Raw genomic sequence first — 20,351 nt, 5'->3', positions numbered from 1 at the left:
ATTTATTGGTTCATTGATAGCTTTATGGAGGGATCTTACGCCACATCACTCCATTATATATATGGCTTTTAGCTTCCATTAGTACCATTCCTCTCTTATCTTAATGTTTGGCTTAAACTTTAGCACCAATTCATGAATTCGTATTTCTTTTATCTTTGCCTCAATATCCTAATGCTGTGATAGCATTTTTGTTTTTCTTTTGAGCTCAATATTGATACCAAGTTGGGGAATACACTGATAATTATTATCTGGAGTTGAGAAATTTTCTGATAAGATAAGCTTCATGAGATCAGATGTTGAAAAAGTGGGCATATTTCTTTTGTCTGTAGAAGAGAGTTATAGAATGGTATTCCTCATCAGATGCTGAAAGTGTACCCCTGGAGAATTGTGATTTAATCTTGTGGATATTCTGAGGATGTTTATGCGTAATTATTACTATTTAGTGGTATTTACTGAAAGAAGGCAATAAAATCACCATTTTGACTGCTGGGAAATCATTTTTGTATTAGACACTGAAGGACGAGCTCCGCAGCATTCTGAGATGGGTGTTCCTGCAATGGGCGTTGTTGGATATCCACGTGATAGCACTTCAGTGAACGATGAAACCAGTTCTACTTCCAGTGAGAAATATGAGCGAGATGTTACTATTCTAAACCATTGCTTTGATGACATTGAGAAGTTTATTGCCCGGCTCCAGCATGCTTCAGCTGCATCTAGGGAGTTGGAAAGGCGTAGACGGTGAGTTATCTAGTACATAATGATATGCGCAGTAGTATTGATATTGTGGTTGATGGTTTTGCAGTTTATTTTGCAAGTGGTCGTAAATGACATACACATTAATAATTGTATTTTTCACTCAGAATCTCTATTTTGTGTTATCCTAATGAAATTTATGGTTTTTGAACAGCAACAGGAAATCCAAGAAAAAAGATATGGGAGATGGAATGCTCAGTATGAGGGCCAAGCCTCCACCAGAACCAGAGTTTATCGATATATTTCAGAAATTCAAGTTGTCGTTTAATCTCTTGGTAAGTTGTATGGTGGAAGTGTTATATTACTAAGTTAGTTTAATTTTTCTTCCTTGCTTATTTTTTATCCCTATTATGGCATATTTTGTCCTCATTTCATGTCTACATATGTTTTGATTTTCTGTATAAATAAATCAAATAATTACCTAGGATTCCCTTTTTGTGATGCATAGAGTGTTGTTATCTTAGTTTAATTCCATATAGACCTCGTTTTCATCATTGCAATTACAAAAGTGTTATTCTATAGCATCCATTTAATAGGGGATGTTGGCAATTTTGGGTTGTAAGTTTTTCTTGACAATGAAAGATTTAAATACTCATGTCTTTGTTGTTAATGTGATATTGCTACACTTTTTGTTGTAGAAATCAGCAAAGATGTTAAGTTGCTCTCTATTGCTTTGAGAATGACATCAATTTTTTAAGTTATTGCCTTTGTCCCCATTAATCACTCTCAGAACTGCTATTCAGAATCTTGTGGAAGTTGCACACTTCTTGCAGATCATATTGTTATGTAGTTATACGAAAGGCATCATACGTTTTAGTTGAAGGCTTTTCCTCCATTCAATTGGTCACTCTGATGAAATGTGGCTGAAAGTTTAGAAATACTGACATAAGGCTACCAATGACTGATCTCACATTCTTTAGCCTTCTATAGTAGTTGCAGGTGCATGTAATAAGAAATATGGTTTTTAGATTTTGTAATTGAAGTTGATTAAAAAATTATTGCTTAAAATAACTGTGAAATGATGATTTAGTGTAAATATTAAATATTTAAGGGAATATTAACCTTACAAAAATGCATCGGGTTTGGGAATTCTTTTGTAACAAAAGACAAAAGCTTCAAATATAATACATTTTGGGTTAAAAGTTGAGATATTGTCTCAGATTTCCAATAAAAAATGCAATAAATTAAGGAGGCTTGATAAAAGAAGATATTGTCAAGTAGTGGCGGATCCAGGATAGGGACAAGGGGGGGGGCTAAGTTGGGGTTAAAATTCCAGCATTAAAGGGGTCAGAAAAAAATTGTCATTTTATCTGGTGTAAATTGGATACCCAAAGGGGGGCTATAGTCCCCTTCCCCCCATAAATCCGCCACTGTTGTCAAGTATATTCTTCACTATGCCATAATCAATGTCCTGGCAATGATGTTCATTTTCTCTGTAGCAATGAAATAAAATCATCCCTATAGCTTTTCTTCCATTGATTTCAATTTATAGAAATTGAAACGTGAAATGTGAGGGTTCAGCCCATCTCACACATTCTCCAGCATTATAAAATAAAGTTAGGTGTACTTATCTTTTGCACTCACCTCATCATTTTCTCAACTCAAGTTTTGAATGAGATTGAGAAGTTTTAATTGCTTGAACTCGACTTAACTTAAAAATTGAATTTCTCGCACAGCTGAAGTGAAAATGTATCAATTCAGGAATAAAAGTGGTTCTGCAGTACAATATTTTGTGCACATTTACCACATACAGAGGCTCATTTCAAAGATATCTAGCTGTAACATCACTGGGTATTACATTCTTGCCCAAATATCTGCTTATGGTATTTCTGTCACAGGCACCAAAGGCAGATTTAATGGATCTCTTGAGGCAATATACTCCAACTTAAATACATATCCCTTACATCTACAAGTTTGAGTATGCACTTTGAGGGTGATGCGTTTCAGTTGCTGAAGCTGATATATTCTTTGCTTAATTAATTCTTTGATTTGATTTATTGAATGATAGTTTTCATTTAGGCATATGAGATCTATTCTTTTGTTGCATTGTGATGTTGGTTAGGAGTTCTTGGTCTGTACAAATTTACTCAGGAGATATTTTTTCAAGCTTTTATGATAGAAGAATCACTAATGCTCTTTTGAATTGCTTGACTTTAGGAAATGTACTCTGTGGATAATAAATTAATTTCGAAGCATGTGAGGAAAATTAAAGTTCTAAGTTAGTATTCAAGCATTCTCTGAGGTGAGTTTAAGCTAATGCACTTGTTTTTTTTATGTTCTCAGGCTAAGTTGAAGGCTCACATTCATGATCCGAATGCCCCTGAGCTTGTCCACTTCCTCTTCACACCGTTAGCGTTAATTGTTGATGCCTCTCATGATACCAACTATGGCCCTAATCTTCCTGCTAAAGTTGTTCCACCTTTGTTGACTAGAGAAGCTGTGAACCTGCTTATCAATTGTGTGACCAGTAAAGAGACAGAGTTATGGCATTCACTGGGAGATGCATGGCTCATACCAAGGTAACTATAGGGATAATTATAAAATTTATTTTTTACTCTAAGGCTTTGCATTTTGGGCATCATTAGATTTTTTCATTTTACTGTATGTAATATTGGATAGATGGTCCCGAAACTTAAATGACTCAACCGATGTTCAAGAAAATGATGGGATTTTTTTTCGATAACCATGAAATGCACTTGTTCAGAATTGTGTGCTCCATGGTGGTGTGAACACTGGAGGTGTGGGACCCAGGGTATCGTGCAGATGTAGATGAAACATATAATTAGCAAAATTAAGAGATGCTTAGTTGTTCCAAACAGCCGGAAAGTTAGATATCCAATTATCATTAGAAATTGAACGCTAAACTACAGCTCATTTGCATTCAATTTTGTGCATTTACCTATTGCATTGGGTATAATAACATGGATATGTTACACATATTACTTTCCTCCCCTCTCCTCACTTTGCTTCCATGTTACGAATTTACTGGAAGCTGCCTGCCAAAGTCTACACTTTTTTGTAAAATTATTATTTTGCATTGCAAAACCATGATAAAATGATGTACCTTATCAGTTCACAACCGGGAGTGTGATTATTCTCTTCATATACCCCTAAGAACACAAATTTCTAAAGTAAAAATGTTACTATGACTAATCATATTTGTTGGTGAGCCTCACGTTGGGACTTTTGTCTCCTGAGGACCCACATTATCTCTAGGTGCTTCAGAAAAGATCTGAAAAAGGGTAGGCTTTTAGCATTGGCCCTTTTACTGAAACCTATCTAGAGTCACTTTTACTTGGGTGCCACATATCTATCTACCATGAAGGTATCTCTAACACTCACTCCTGCATTTCAAGAATATTTTCAAAAAGTTCCAAGTGGTTAGACTGCCACAGACTGACTGAGAGCAGCAACCAGCGAGGTGCTTGCTAAGCAAACCTTTGGCAGTTCCAATGCCAAGGGCAGGGGTGCCGACTTACAAAAAATATTGGGGGGACCCAAATCGGGGATCTTGGCCCGACAAATTTTATAAGCAGTGAGTTTTAAGTTTTTTAAGCATTTTAGAAGAGATGTATGATCAACATTAGAACCCTGATAGCTCGAATCTTGATATCTGAACACTCCGAGGAAAATGAACGAGCCTGACACATTTTTCCTCACACCCATAACGAACTTTTGAGGGGGCTCGGGCTCCATGGAGTCGGCGCCACTGGCCAAGGGTGGTTATGAGGATTGGTTGGACATGTTTCTGAGTGTGCAGTAAAATTCAATATTGAGTAGGCCAACTCAATCACATAGAAATAACTGCTCCTAACCCATTAAAGTGCGCTGTCGCTGAGGGTGCCTTCAAAGCAACCAATAGAAAGGGAACTGAGTGGGCGGAATGCACTTAAAATGGTATTTCATGTATCCATACCATCAAAAATATCACTGCAAGAGTTTATGTTATGGTAAAAGTTGCAGATTTTCTAATAATATGACAGATTCATCTTAACATCTCTACATTTTCACTCAATCCTCATGTACAGATATCATTCAGATCTTTAATTTCTGGTTGATACATGTGATTCCAGTTTAGGTCAGGAATATTTTGATCTTGTTTGAACTCTCAGCGAGTTTTATTCTTGATGAATTAAAATTAGGGATTGGTCGAATAGAATTTTTCCTCGAATTCAATTTTTTCTGAATTCCGCCCTCAAAAATTCTATACTGCATTAGCTCTTTTCCACCAATTTTAAATAGAGATAACTATTACAATAAAAAAAGTATACAACTGATTCTACAGAAAATTTGTTTAGGCCACAAAAAGCTATTTTTTAAATTTCATTGAATAGATTTAATATAAAATCTAAAGTATTGAAGGCTGTAGAAAGAAAAATTGCCCTTGACATGTTCACCCATGATCACCATTGATCAGAAGTCAGGTTAAGTACTGACATTAAAATAATGCAATCAGCGTAAAATTATCACCACCTTCAGTGAATAAATAGAATTATTTATCCAATTTTATAAGTATGATCTTTTTTTATTGGAACTCACAAGTAACTTGTAAAGATACTATTGCTGTTTGCAAGTATAGTACTACCTTGTAATGTATTACTACCACAAGTGGCACGTCAAAAGAAGACACATCTATAATCACAAAGAAAAATATGCCAGGTTTAAGTCTTAGTTAAAAGTTTATGTTCGTTAGTCTTGGTTAAATACTTTATAGAACTCAATAACTAAAATCAGAAATTTCTCAAATTCCAAAGGTTTTTCATCTGTGAAAGATGATAATTTTAGAACCAATATTTTCTGAAAATTGTGATAAGTATGATGAATTCCATGCATGGCCATAGGTGTGCTGTTGATTGGTAGTGTTGAATTTATCCAACTTTTAATGTAGGGATCAGTGGAAAAGCTATGTGCCTCCATATCATCCTGTCTTCATGGATGGGTGGTCACCTGAACACCCTGTCACTGATGATCGAGATCACACTGCTGTGGCACTAGGCAGTGCTGTTGCCACAGAAGCAAAGAGGACACGAGGAGACGAAATTAGAGCAGCACAGCATGAAGTGAGTTTATGTTGTCAGTACTTATTGTTGCTGTCCTCCTGTTAACCTGGAAGCTTGAGCATTACTCTGATTCTCTCATTTTTTCCCTTGGACAACAGGCTGAGTTGAGGGAACAGCAGTACCAGCGAGAGAGGGAGAGGGACGATTCGCATTACAGCAGTGATTATTTTGATTATGACCGCCAAGATCTTTCTCCCTCTGACCAGAATCGATTTGCATTTGAGAACAGAAATTATGGGTCTCGACATGACCGATACAACCGCGAGGACAGGTAATATTCAGTGATAGAATTTAGTATGTTTTTGCTGGTGCATAAGTACTATTGTCTTATTTTTCATTGCTAATTTCTCTTCCACCAGGGAGAGGTCTCAGACACCTCCATCTGAGCGCGAGTTTCCTGGTAGGGATGTGAGTTCAAGGAGTGACATTTCAGCCGACTCAATAGAGAAGAATGGAGGCCCTGGTGATCAACAGCTGCGGTTTGAAAGGGCTCAGCATCACTGGCTGGATGAGCTTAGGTCTCATGGGGCGAAAATTGTGCAAGTCACATATCCTAGAACTGCCAACAATGACAAAGAACTAACGGTGATTCGTGGTGAATATCTGGAAGTAAGTATTTTTATCTTAACCTTAGAGTAAGAATTTGAAGTTAAAAGGAATACCTGAGATGTATTTGTGTTTATTCCTTAGAACATGATTTTATAATGAGTATATTTGGTAAAATATTTGTTTGTGTTGGGGAATGTAATTATCCTGAGTAGAGTTGCACTGCTATTAAAGGGAAAATTGTATTTTTTAATGCAAATGATGTTTCTGGAAATTGGTAAACATATCCATCCTTTAGGATAGTTGAATCAAGTGCTCAATAGTCTCATTGCTACCAACAGCTTTGTTGATTGTGTGGCATTGCAAGGTGTTAGGGTTTCCCATTGATCTTGGTTATTAAGCGTGATTGGCATACGTATTAAAAAGGTGTTTCTTCCATAATAGCCTCATTTTTAATAATGCATGTGATATCAATTTTGGGTGTACTTGTTTTAGGCCAGTGAAATAACTCTATTGGGTATGTCAGTGGTGAAGGCTGCTCGGGTACTCCACGGGGTTATCTCCTCCATGGCTGTCAGCATTTCGGGACACTCCGGTCGTGCTCCATCATCAGGGCTGAAACTTAGTGTGACTCGTACCATGAAATATAGGCAACCATGGAGGAGATTACCTGGTGGAGCACCCAATCAGCCTTGATGGCCAGCATACACTGGGAATGCATCACATCTTACTTCATCCATTATGTCCCCTGAATTTGTTGTTTATCGTGTTCCCTGGCCATTATGTCCCCTGATTTGTTTTTGCTTATCAAGAAAGTGATAACTTATGCTTTCTTGATCCTTATTCAGATTTTAGATGACAGCAGGAAATGGTGGAAAGCTAGGAATAGCCGTGGTCAAATTGCTCATGTTCCACATACAATTGTCACCCCACACGCCGGAGCTGATCAGACGGATATCTTCCATAATCAGTTGTATGCCAGAGGATTTGACAGACACTACCCCAACCAGGTAATTTTTGTGTTGTAAATCATTGAGGTGTCCTGAGGAAACCATGTGATAAATTTTGTAACGTTCGATAATGCTGGTGTTTTTGTTCTGCATTGATAGGACATTGGCCACGAAAGTCACTCACCAGGTCATGAATTGACACGACCGGCAGCTCGTTCACCTCCTATCCCGCCTACTGCACCAGCTGAGTGGGTTCGTAAGGAGAGGTCAGGCAAGAAAGGTGAATTCCGCTACTTCTGATTTTTATTCTGTTGGTGGAATTTTTTTGTCTTGTATGTAATTGTGTTTTCTGGAAGTCTTATTGCTCAGGGGCATATATGTAATTGTCTTCATGGCAACAGCTACAGTGCATGTTTTAACTGGCGGGATATTTTATCTTACCATCAAGCTCACGTATTTTGTACGGTGTAAAGGGGTGTACTCTTCCATTGTACTTAAGCTTTCAATGTCAAATTATACTTGTGTTCATGTGGCAATATTTGATACGGAGTTTTGAAAGGAGTGAATATTTTCAATATATTTTATTACAAAACCAATGTATTTTAATGCTGTTTGTGATGTCTTTTTACTGCTATAATGCATTAATAACATGTACAAATGTATTTAAACATTCCTTAGACTAGGTGGCCTTTGTAGGACCCTAAAAGTATACATTCCACATATTTAAAGGCAATGCCATTTTATTATTTAATATATTGTTTTAGTGGTAAGAGTTTTTATCCACTCAAATGGGCATAAACAGTTGTGCTGTTACTATTTTGTATTCAGCTTGCATTATCATATTAATGCGTACAACTTGCCTCGCTCTGCTAAGTTAAGATCAATTTGCAGAGGGCTCAAAAATGTGGTTATATTGGGAGGCTGGTAATATACATATGTATATGTAAGGAAATTTATTTTCAATTGCTTTGGTTATGTCCATATTTTATGATCAATATTACTCATGGAGTGTGTACTCTATATTAAAGTGTTAATATTTTTATCATCTTGTAGAACATCATTATAGAAATGTAAAATGAGTTTTAAGTCTGCTGTAATCCGTCCTAATTGGTGCTTATTCCAAATGCTGATAAGCACCACTGATTAATGCCGTTATTTCTTATTCTAATTTTTGTACTTAATAGCCTCTAAGGCTTATTTATGATCTTGATGTATTTTGATAGAGCATGGAAGTGCAGTTATTTTTCAAGATTTACCTTTTCATTGACGTGTAACTCTTCATTTGGGTGGCTCTTAGGTTGAGAAATTACGAATGCTTTGTTTGATATATTTTCCATGAATATCTTTGAGCCGATAGGAAAGAAGGAAAGAGGGAATCCACTCTGCATTGTGAATGAATCAGGAAGCAGCAGTATGTTTTCTCCTTTTACATGAGATGACGTTTTTGTGGCAGCAAGAGCTAAGGCACAATTAATTTGATTTGCAATTTTACTTCCTAATATCCCAGAATACAACTAGAAAAATTGAAATTTGTTTGATCTTTCAATGGCAAATGAATTGCAAGTGACATTTGTGCAGGTGATTGAGTTCTCGTATCTGTAGGCTTATTTTTCCAAAGTATTGAGGTAAATTTGTTAGTGGAGAAATTTCGAAATAGTAGTCACAGTTTTACTGAGTGAAATTTTGTCTTTTTGAATTTATTTTTATGAACTTACTGCTTGATCTTGGAAACCAGAAATCCTTTTCCTTTGGCTATCAATTTTGATTCCAAGCTTTTTTCTCCCAGAGTTTATGCTTGATAATCATAGTTTTTGGTACATGATTACTACTCAGAAGGTTTTTTTATGAATGAAGGTGAACAATTTTGCAGAAACTCCATTTGTATATTGCACAAAATGATAAAATGCGTATGATTTGCTGATTCTTATGTCATCCATGGTATACTTAATGACTCCTCTGTTTTCTATCTTGGTTTGACGAGTTGGAAATACCATATTTGCACAAATCTAAGACAACCCCATTGTTTTGGAATTGTGCTAGGAAAAAAATTTAATTTTGAAAAATGATTGCTGTATATCTGTGAATATGGACCCCTCTGTTTTGCCCAAAGTAATAAGTAATAATATGGGTCTTTATCATGGCCTCCTTTAATAATTTAGTTTGCCTGTATCAGAGTGACTAATTATGCATCCTGAATGTCACCATCAAGGTATGAAGTATGCGTGGTGGGTGTAATTATTTGCTCTTCTGTCATTTCCAATAGAAATTTAGATGTTTTTATTGTTTTATGGAAATCAAATACCAGATTTCAAAGGAATACTTACAAGAATACGAAGCACAGGTATTGCGATTATGACAATTCTTTTGGCTAAGTTAAGTAAGCATTTCTCATTTTTTTCTATGCAAGTCTGTAGCCTCGAGAACACCATGAGAACAAGACCATGTAAACTTTTCTGAAATCCTTCGTCTCCGGAAAGTTAAGGCAGGCCAGTATTTAACTCATGTTCAATCTGTTTAGGAATTAAGTTTTCAGAATCATTTTATGAAATCACTATCTTGGTACAGGAGGTACAGTGTATGCAATTAAAACACAGGTGCTTTTCTAAGCCAAACCCAGGGTAATGCAGTTGGATTTGTGGACATTACTGAGTGCGCCCAACATCTGATTGGTGCTGGCCAAATCTTAATTTAAATTATGGTGCTGCTATTTGTAACGTTGGCTTTTGTTGCTAAGTAATCTGGAGGAAACTTAGGTATCCGTAAGTTAGGTTATGCAACCCACATTTGAAATTGAGAATTTTGCATCAGATTGTAAGATGAGGCCTCTTTTTTGCTAGAGTTGGGAGAGTAGAAAAAAACTTGTCTTAGATTCGTACAAATACAGTTGTTTTCCTCTGTTTTATTTGGCTAATGATGTTACAACAGTTGTGCTGTCATTCACTATAATTTCATTGAAGTAATATGATCAGGTTTTTATACTGTAGTGACTATAGCTTGCAAATTGTCGGGGTTTGCCGATGCTCTTTGGTGGTCAATATGGTATGATGTATGCACTTACCACTCATGCCCTTGAATGTGAGGTAGTCGTGTAACCTTGGCTGTTACCCATTATCATCGGGCTCATTTAAACTTTGCCAGTTAATTCTGATAGCCTTCGGTCGAAACAGTTTATTGGGCCTTTATTCTGATAAGATCAACCACACAATCTAAGTACTCTAATTCCCTGTCGTAGCTCGTCCTGATGCTAACTATCATAATATTATATGTTATTTTAAGTTTCTTTCATTACTTGTCATTTAATTTTCTGTGGCATCAGAAATTTTATGGTAAATTTGAGTCCTCATATTGTTTGTGTAAGACTTAAACCTGCAGGAAATTTAAGAAGTTGACAATTTTATATTAATTCTGTTGAGTGAGCATCTTGTGCTATCTGCCATGGGAGTTCCCGATTGCTCATTTTGTGAGGTTCTTCATTGATCATCATCAATTTTCCAAATTTATTTTCAAGTATAGTCTTCTCATTTCACAGATATTCCTGTCTTAGTTGTTTTTACACCATTCTGGCTGTTGGCTTATGCTAGGATTTATTTCCTCTTCTTGTCTTTGTACTTAAGTAAGTTTGTACTTAAATAGTTAATTTGGATAGAGAGTCTGGTCTTAAATCTTGCTCATTTTTGTTCTTTGGCCTTGATTATGTCTACTGAGCTATCCACAATCATCAGTTGCCATCTGTATTCATGCAAGTATTTTTTTATTGGTGAGTTAAGTATTAATTCCCATTTTGCTAAGTGTGCTCTGCTCTATACATATCCATGTTGGATACATCAGTTGCTGATAGGCATGCCTTAAGCAGTTATTAAAGTGAATAAGAGACCTGTAATGATAGTTTGATATTGATTCTAGGGTACCCTGTACTGTCATTATTATTCTGTTCGTATGTGAGGTTGGTTGGCATTACTTGAAGGGCGATGAGCTTCAGGGCTGATATGTCTTCCATTATTATTTTTCATGTAGTGTCAATGTCTATTGGCAGTATGATGAAGAGAATATGTTTACTGATCCTGGCCATCTTATTAGTGTTTGTTGACAAAGTTTCTTTGTCTCAGTAACATTGATTGAGACCTATTTCTGCATCAAAAATGACTACCCAAAATTTTCTATCGTATTGCTTGTATGAAGATTTCAGCATATGACTTAGTTTGGGCTTATCAGTTGAGGTTGTTATGTAGACGTGGGTGGGATTATATTTTGTGCGAGATGATTTCAAGAAGGAAGCTGCACCACCATCACTGAAATTTCTGTTTTCATATCCTGGGGGGAGAGTTCTGGGAAACTGAGAATTTTCATCATTTCTGATCAGTGTCCTTTCAGTCCCCAATGGCATACATGATATGCTGGTATTAGCTCATTTTTCCCAGTTGTACTTTTCAGAACAGCTATGTGGTGAAGATTGGGATTGAGACTAAAGTAAAATTTTTTCATCATTTTTGCCTATAAGCTATGCTGTTTGATTTGATTGCTACAAGTGGTTTGGTGATATACCCTGCAGTAGGTGTTTTTTTTTATATTCTGGGGAAGATGAGCAGGTGTTGCAGCTCATTGGAAAGTTCATCGTGATGGAAAGCTGGTGTATTATTTTTGTAAATGATGTTTTCCATTTGATACTTAGGTACTTATTATTTTAAGTAGTTGAGTCAGTAATAATCTACCTTCTTTATATCACAGCCTATTGATTATTTTCATACAATGAAGCAGCAATGTGCTTGCCTTTTTCTTACAAAGGGTCAATGTGTGTTTTCTAGATAAAGATTAAAATACATATATGGGTGAATTTCTAGGGTTTTTGTGATATTTAAAAAATTGATGGTTGAAGTCCTTGGCACATTTGATATTTTGATTCGGCTGTTTCTAAGCTGCTGTATTTATTATTCAAACATCACCATATTTTCATAGCTACCTCTTTTGTACCTTTATTAATTAGCTACTTTACTGTCGTTGGTGCTACAAATCGTGTGTGTAATATTCTTGCACTGTCATTGTCTTACCGTCGGTGAGCCCTGTTTTATAATGTCACTCTTTGATTCCATGCTTAGCTGTGGCCATTGTTTTTGTGTATGAGCTTGATTCAAATGTTGAAAATCTTATTGTTTTGCTTGCAGTGTTTGTGGTTGGTAGAAAACTACTGTGAACGTAATGTGTTGAAATTATTTTTTTCTTGTTTGGATGTCAATTGATTTTATTAAATGGAGGAAATTCTGAAGTAAACAATCCTTGAGATTTCCTCCTTTGTTTGTGAAATTTCAAATGTTACAGTATTGTAAACTTCATGATTCTGTGGGTGAAGTTAATATTTGTATTATTCTCTTCATGTTCTTATAATATTTTACTTATCGCACAAAGCCCTTTTCATTGGCTTATAGCATTTTTCAGTCATTTTTCATTTGATATCCCAAAGATTTTCCTTTTCTGTAAATCATGTACAGCTGAGAGTATTTTGAAATGAAAGCAGTACTTCAGAAGGGTGAGTGTATATTTTTTTAGTTTTATATATGTAAAATGTTAACTTTATAGAACATGTTCAAGCATTAATCTTGTTATGGCAAATAAACTACTACTGTATATGCCTTCATCAATTTCTAGTTTCTGTTGCAATGGACAGAGGTTTTATATTTCTGTTGCCCTGAAATTGTTTTTATCACCTTAGTTATATTATCTCCTATCAGGGAAGGTAGGGGGTAGGGCTTTTGGTCCATTGTTGAAATCCTGTGAAAATTTTGTAGATGTTGCCATATGAGATTTCCTTGTGGGATTGCTATAATTTTGCTACATTGGGAAAGTCGAAGACCAGTATAATGATAGCCATTTAAATTTTTGAGCCTAGCCCTTAAAATCTCTTCATTCTATCATTACTTAAGGCATTAAGTACTTTGAATAAGAACTCAAGTACTTAATAAAAAATTGTCATATTTACCTTCTACTGCTCTTTATGTTGTTTTTCACTGGCAACTGAATAAAATTTTTCCCAGTTGTTGCTGCATATGTCCAATTTGCTGGAGTGATTTTATTAATTTGGGACTCATACTTCAACTTATTCTTGAAGGTGAAAGTAGGTTATAGCATTTCCCTTGGCCCCAGATAGCACTAGTAGGTCTTTATAAGTGTCCAAGGGCAATAACGAAATGCTCTTTAAAATAGTGAAACATTTTTTTTCAAGGTCAGCCGTGTAGGGTTTTCCCTTCATCCACATCCACACTCATTGGGCCGGTTTCGTTCCTTAGTCCATGGAAGGGATGCATTTTTATCCATTATGTTCAAGGTACATCTTGTGGTGCGCAATAAAGCAATCTGCCACCATTAAATCAACTAAATGTATCCTCAACGCGTTGGGTATGGATGGTGAGAATTCTCGTCATTTTTTCCCCAAATGTTCTGGATGGATGACGAAGATTCTCGTCATTTAGGCGCGTCAACCTAAACAATTTTAAAGCGTACAATACGTATTCGTTAGTATGTTTTCAGTTGTTGTTTGTTATTCATAATGAATTGATGCATCATAACGTTTGATTGGGTAAAGTAATATTCTAAATATTAGCTTTTTAACCATGTTTAAACCAAAGGCATTACGCCCTAACAGGCACATATTTCCAGAATCGGCATTCCTAGGAATTTAAATACCCCGGTATGCAACGTGTTAACGGGTATCTTGTGTGCAGGACAAACATGTTTTTTCTCCATTATTGAAGAACTATGTAATATTGGATTGTTCCTTCATAAGTGAATTAGCGAAGAATTTGCATGTGTAGCAAAATTAATCATTATATGCCTTAATTTCACCATCGATTCCCATATTTTCCTTTATTTTTGATGAAACTACTTGTTGGGCTCAAATAAGTCTTGTCACAATAATTTTCTGACGATTGTACAATTTCTAGATCTTCAAATCCTAAATTTTGGGTCTTTTCATGGGAGCTCTTTTGGAAGTGGAATAAGGAAATGTATGCATGTCATTAATTCTCATGAAAGAAAAGAGCCCATCTGTCACTTCTGTAGGGCCTTATTCAATATCCACTTCCGTAAGCTTCTGAGATAACGAAATCGTAATTGACTGTCTGGAGTATTTCGTCGTCAATGTGCTTAGGAGGAATTTGGAACTGAATATCCTGAATTTACTGCAACCACTACTTACGCCACCTCAATGATTGGCATGTCATGCATGCATACCATGATCAGTCGCCTATAAATATAATGAAACTTCCATGTAACAAAAAGTGCTATGTTCAAAATATGCTTTCGAACAAATTTATTTCCTAAATATTTCAATATTCCTGCCAATGCTATTTAACTATTACTAAGAATAATTATTCAATAGAGAATGCGAAGTACAAAAGTATTTCTGTTAAATAAATAAAAAAAAAGATATATATCGTAGCGACCTATGTGGTGCTGTCGTTTGGCAGCCTATAAACGTTTTAAAAGTTCTCATTAATTCGCAAAGGAATGTAGCTACCGATTGTGTACTACAGGGGTACAGCTAGGAATTAAGGCTGGGGGGGTTTAAGTGCAACTAATACCGGGGTGTGTGGGGGTATGGAATACCCACCAGGATAAGCGGTAGGTGCGAGCTTAATAAATTTCGGAATTCGAAGATAAATGGTTCTAAATGTTGAGTTTTACGGCTTTCTGAGGGATATTTTATTAACCCTTACACCAGCGGTTCCCAAAGTGGGGGTCGCGACCCCCAATAGGGTCGTAGGCCGTTCGGAAAGGGGTGGCGAGATACTAATAATATGGTGAACAACGTACTTAAACTTGGACGACCATTTTTAGGGGGTCGCGGCTAAAAAGAATGAGCTAAAATGGGTCGCGGAAAGAAAAAGTTTGGGAACCGCTGCCTTACACTATTGTATTAGTAATATCAATCCTATGAAGTAAATCGGATTAAACTTAGAAATTTCTCTGAGTTGTGAGGGGGGTTTATCCCCCAAAATCCCCCTCGCTGCGCCACTGGTTTACTGGGCCGGGTCAGAATCTTAAATACGCGTGTACCCAAGGCTATTTGCCAGAAGAATGTTTCGGGTCAGCTTGGCAAGGAGCGCATACGCCGTATCAATGCAGGGCTGTGGGTAAAGCCAGTTGCGCACTTTGAGGAAAAGTAGAGGACTGCTTCACGTAGCTAACGAAATTGGAGCTTTACAAGACTGCGAAGTGAACAATTTTGAGGGCCATGTAGCTGCCCTGGTACACTCACTGGGCGAGAATGTATGCAACTCTTTGATGACTGAAGAAATGAAAAAGTATACATTTGTTTTTCCCTGAAAACTCGGAGAAGATTCCTAATATGTCGCCGTCATTGAGAAATCCATGACGGAATATCACCACATCGCAGTGTGCCCGCAAGCCGGCGAAAAAGGAAAATTCGGGGAAATGAAATGCAGTGGAAGTTGACGGGGATGCGTATGGAATCTCAAAATGTGGAAATTACAAATTAGTCAGCGTCACATACCTACGGTGCAACACAGTGGGTGATCTCCTACGTTCCCCTTGCCCAGTATGACAAAGAAGATATGTATATCGTAATATCACTCCCTTTACCAGTTTCTTATCGAATGAAGACGAAATTGATGGGAGTAAGGAATCGTACCTCGAGTGGAGTTCTTACGCACCCTACCGCCATGCTTCCTGGAAACTAGGCAACTTGAAGAATTTTTTAATCACCGTTTAACATCCCTCTGACGCACTCCCTCATCGAAAGAAGACGTCATTGGTATTGTTTCATGGCTGATACAATGTAGAATCATCTTACGAGTGGAAATTTTACTCAACGAAGCGCCTTGTCGTGGTAAAGTCAGCAAATACGCGTTTTTAACGATGAAAGTAAATTTAAAAATTTTTTCAGGTCGATGAAAGGCTTCCAAACACTGTCCAGTTTAGGGTTCCTACTTTAGATCTTCTGTAGGCAAAACTTCATTTTTGTGGCTACGGCGTCATCGTCTGAGCCATTTCAAAGTGTTTAAGACACTGTAACCAGTCTTCTCATTCTTCATGGCGGCGTTGAGGATCATCTCCGTGAGGTTTGGTGACGGTTCGTGAAGTAATACGACCTAAACAAAGCAAAGACTGGTTAGCACCTGAACAATATTGATTTCGTGTGTCGAATAGTTTGAAACTGTCCCAAATCATTATTCGTGTGGGGCAACCCTTCCTCTCTGTGACAGTGGCGCAGGGTGGGGGGGGGGGGTTGGGGAATAAAACCCCCCCCAGAGCTCAGAGAAATTTTTAAGCTTAATCCGTTTTACTTAAATGAATTAGTATTACTTATAGAATAATGTAAGGATTGCAAAAATATCCCTCAGAAGGCCGTAAAACTTGCCATTTTGAACCATTTATCTAAAACAATTTGAAAGAAACGTTCATGAAGCTATATTTCTTTCATCAATGTGTCAAATTATTTGGCATATTTTCGCTATGCAGATTTAATTAGGCTATAATATAGGGTAAGTAACTTGCTATCAATAAAATTACTTAAGCAAATGCTATTTTTAGTTGAATCCAAGATGGGAGGCAATTGTTGTAATTTAGACAACCCGCAAAGCAATATAATCCATATTATCGTAGAATAACAATGGAATAAAAAGGTTTAAAAAATTGTTCTTGATGTATGCTGTCGTCTTACTTGATGCGTCAGTAAATTCCCCGGGCGTGAGGGAAAACCGGACCTCAGTGGTTGATAAGGGGGAGGATAGTTGGTTTGAGTGGGGTAGTTATGGGTCAAAATGATCCATAGCCGTCCTTCAAGGTATAAAATTCATTAAAAATGCCTACGAGTAGTTACGATATTTTATTTTTATATTAGCATAGTATCAGTAGTTTTACCCAAAGTCGCGAAATTTCAGAGGAATAGGATAGAAAAGGGGAGTTACTTTCATTTTGAACATGGTATAAGACTCAAAATGACCCATCCAATCCTCCTAGAGTAAAAGAGGACAATCAAGCCCTGACAGGAAGAAATAGAAAAAAATTAAGAGGATGGGGAAATGGTTATGTCTGTTTTATAGTAGAACACTTATCGGGTGTTGGCTGAATTATTAATTTCTGGTCATTTAATGTGACGGTGATATTTTCACAGACATTTTCAAGATCGGTTGACATGTTTATATATTTTTATGTTATGGAATGGTATTTGGAAGTGTCGACCGACATCTGAGGTCATTTGCGCCGTGAGGGAAGAGTAGGTAAGGAAGGGTGGAGAAAAACCCGGCGTCGGCACTAGCCTGCTCTTAACGAAAGGCGCCAAGGGGACCACGACTTAACGTCCCGTACGACGGAGGGAGGGCTGTACACAAGTACCCATTACAAAGCACTAAAGACGGGATCAGGCAGTCTCTGAAAATTCTCTACCACCGCCGAGATTTGGACCCGAGCCCTCGGGGTGGGGAGCCTACATTCTAGCTAACACCTACCCGACCCCCCTAATTTTAACGTCCGTAGTGTCTCATTGTTTAAATTGCTAATTCTTATCTATAATTTTTCATAAATATTAAATTCTATTATGATGAGAAATGTGTTATATCGGACAATTTTTTCATGAAAATGTAAATCTAATATGATGAGAAGTTTTTGTCTTCTGCTACCATTTGCCAAACTTAATTTAGGTGCACTTTCAGTAAATATTGGAAACTTGTAAGAAATTTATCCTGATATTAAGGAGAAAACAGTTTGCTTAAACGCAGGGAAAATGATGGAGAAAAAGGTCACCCTTCATTGTCAGAGTTTGTTTTCGGAACTCAGATCTGCTTATATGTTTTTCTTCATTATGTGAACCAAGTTCCGAGATAAAATTTAAAATTTATTCTAGTGTAAAGGTCATTATTCCCAATTTGATCGAAATTTGCCACGCCGTTCAAAACACCCATTTATTTTAGTAAAACGCGACTTCACCGGGAATCACCCAAGCATAGTTACTCGAGATACATGTCTAGAGCATTGACTATCCACGGCTTACGATCTAAAATACAACGTGAAAATCATTCAGAAGGAAATCAAGATACCCACATGCGGAAGAGAGAAAACAGTGCCGGGCGTCCGCCTCGAAGGAGAAAGCCTGGAGCAAGTGGTATCATTCTACTACTTGTGGGGTAGCATTACATGAGATGAAAGAAGCGTGTCAGATATCAGGCGTCGAGTAGTCGTTGATAAGACGGCATTTATGACATAAGGACCGCTAGGTACTCGAAGAGGTTATGACTGAGGACAAGGAAGCAGTGCGTGAAGAAATCCGTGCGGTTGGTAGCACTCGGCGAATCTGCAACTTGGCCAATGGAAAACCAGTGCGAAAAAATTGGATGCCATAGAGACCTTGTGGAGGATGAGGGTACTAAAGATCAATGGACGGACAGGGCGAGAAACGGGGATGTATAAAAATAATATCAGAAGGAAGCTCTTTGGAGCTCCACAGTCCAAAAAAAAGCTCGTTGGACTGACTACACAGTAACGGAGAAACTGTGAAAGGAACAGCGAGGGATAAGTTCCCGGAAATAAACTAATAGATAAGTATTTGGGGCAGATCAATAAATTTACGGGAAAGAAAAACCGCTGAGGAGTGTAAGGACGGGTGGAGTAAGGAAAAATGGAGGTCCGAAGTATACAAATACTAGGATTGAAATAGATACTTGCAATTTTCCACTATTATAAAATTTCTGATGACCTAGGTTTCAATGCTACTTCATCATCTTCAAGGTGTAAGTAAGATCTAGTAGCATTGAAATGTAGGTCGTAATAAATTATATGATCGTGGAAAATTGCAAGTATGTATTTAAATATGGAAAAATTCCACTCTATCACTCTTGGTTCTCCGGATTTTATTCCAGCCCTAGGAGCTTAACTCTAGTGCATGTAGACATTAAATTTCGTCATTTTAGCGTCGAATTGGGATGTAAAACTAAGGATATCATATAAAAAGGGAACCAAATGAGAAGTAGTTATAATAATTCCCAGAAAGTGGAGTTAATATTTTGCTAAATCAAATTTCGGTTCTTTTCTTGACTTCTCTCTCTTAATTTGGGACCTCGTGAAAATAGTGGAAGAGGTTTTATTCAATTTAAAACGATCGCGGTCATGAAAATAAGATTGTTTATGTAGAAAACTACGAAAATTATCATTAGCTATGATTTTTTATGAAATATGGCGTTGTATTAACTGTAGAAATTTGTCCTTAAATGGGATACGGATTGCAAAACGAAAGGAATCAATTTCAAGTCAATGGAGACGCGATAGGAGAAAGTATATATTTCAAAATCTATGCTTGGAAGTACAGTTGACCAGTGGCGCAGCGAGGGGGGGGGGGGGGCGTTTTGGGGGATAAAAACCCCCACCAGTACTCAGAGAAATTTTTAAGTTTAATCCATTTTACTTAATGGATTAGTATTACTTATAGAATAGTGTTAGGATTAATCAAATACCTCTCATAAAGCGGTAAAACTATTCATTTTGAACATTAATCTTAAAATTTTCTGGAGGAGGGCCCCGCAACTCCCACTTACCCTGGAGGGTATGCAATACCCCCATACCCCAATGTATTAGTTGCGCCTAAAACCCCCCATAGCCTTAATTTTTAGCTGCGCCCCTGGTTGACGACTGTCACATATAGACTATATATATCATCCATGATGAAGATGGAAGTCCCAGGCATGGATTCGGTGTCTGAATATTTCCATTACCAAAGTCGTTATAATATGAGTCGATGCAGATTATCCGGGAATTCCGTCGTCTTGGTAAATTGATAGAGGCCAATGGTTTATTAGCGGTTCTTGCTTGTGCCTATTGATGCACTAAATGTTGATTCTCCGCCTTTTTTACTCCTTCGCCAGTTGGAATCAGGTGCGCCATATCTAACTCTTGGTCTTCCAAGGTGGATGAGTCGCCTTCATCGCGAAGGCGTTGACATCTTTGCTTGAATCCTGCCGGCCACCAGGTTGAAATAATGCCTGATTGTGTAATAAAGACCACTGACAATATATCATGGGGAGTGTGCGATAGGAAATAC

General features: G+C 37.1%; 1 protein-coding gene across 6 annotated transcripts in view; it reads left to right on the top strand.

Moving 5' to 3' along the window:
* LOC124171754 (epidermal growth factor receptor kinase substrate 8-like protein 1) overlaps window positions 1-20,351 on the top strand; it is a 61,539-nt gene that overhangs the window by 17,678 nt on the left and 23,510 nt on the right. For 5 of the 6 annotated variants that reach the window (XM_046551044.1, XM_046551045.1, XM_046551040.1 and 2 more), the window contains 8 exons: window positions 510-738; window positions 908-1,028; window positions 3,037-3,272; window positions 5,642-5,813; window positions 5,912-6,084; window positions 6,173-6,422; window positions 7,208-7,369; window positions 7,469-7,589. In XM_046551044.1, coding sequence (XP_046407000.1) covers window positions 510-738; window positions 908-1,028; window positions 3,037-3,272; window positions 5,642-5,813; window positions 5,912-6,084; window positions 6,173-6,422; window positions 7,208-7,369; window positions 7,469-7,589 — 1,464 coding nt within the window. The remainder of the gene's footprint in view (window positions 1-509; window positions 739-907; window positions 1,029-3,036; window positions 3,273-5,641; window positions 5,814-5,911; window positions 6,085-6,172; window positions 6,423-7,207; window positions 7,370-7,468; window positions 7,590-20,351) is intronic. The other variant, XM_046551046.1, reaches the window with a different exon arrangement.

Source organism: Ischnura elegans, chromosome X, assembly GCF_921293095.1.
Source record: "Ischnura elegans chromosome X, ioIscEleg1.1, whole genome shotgun sequence".
Taxonomy (NCBI): domain Eukaryota; kingdom Metazoa; phylum Arthropoda; class Insecta; order Odonata; family Coenagrionidae; genus Ischnura; species Ischnura elegans.
The sequence above is the reverse complement of the archived record's forward strand: the minus strand, read 5'-3'. Positions and strand labels throughout refer to the sequence as shown.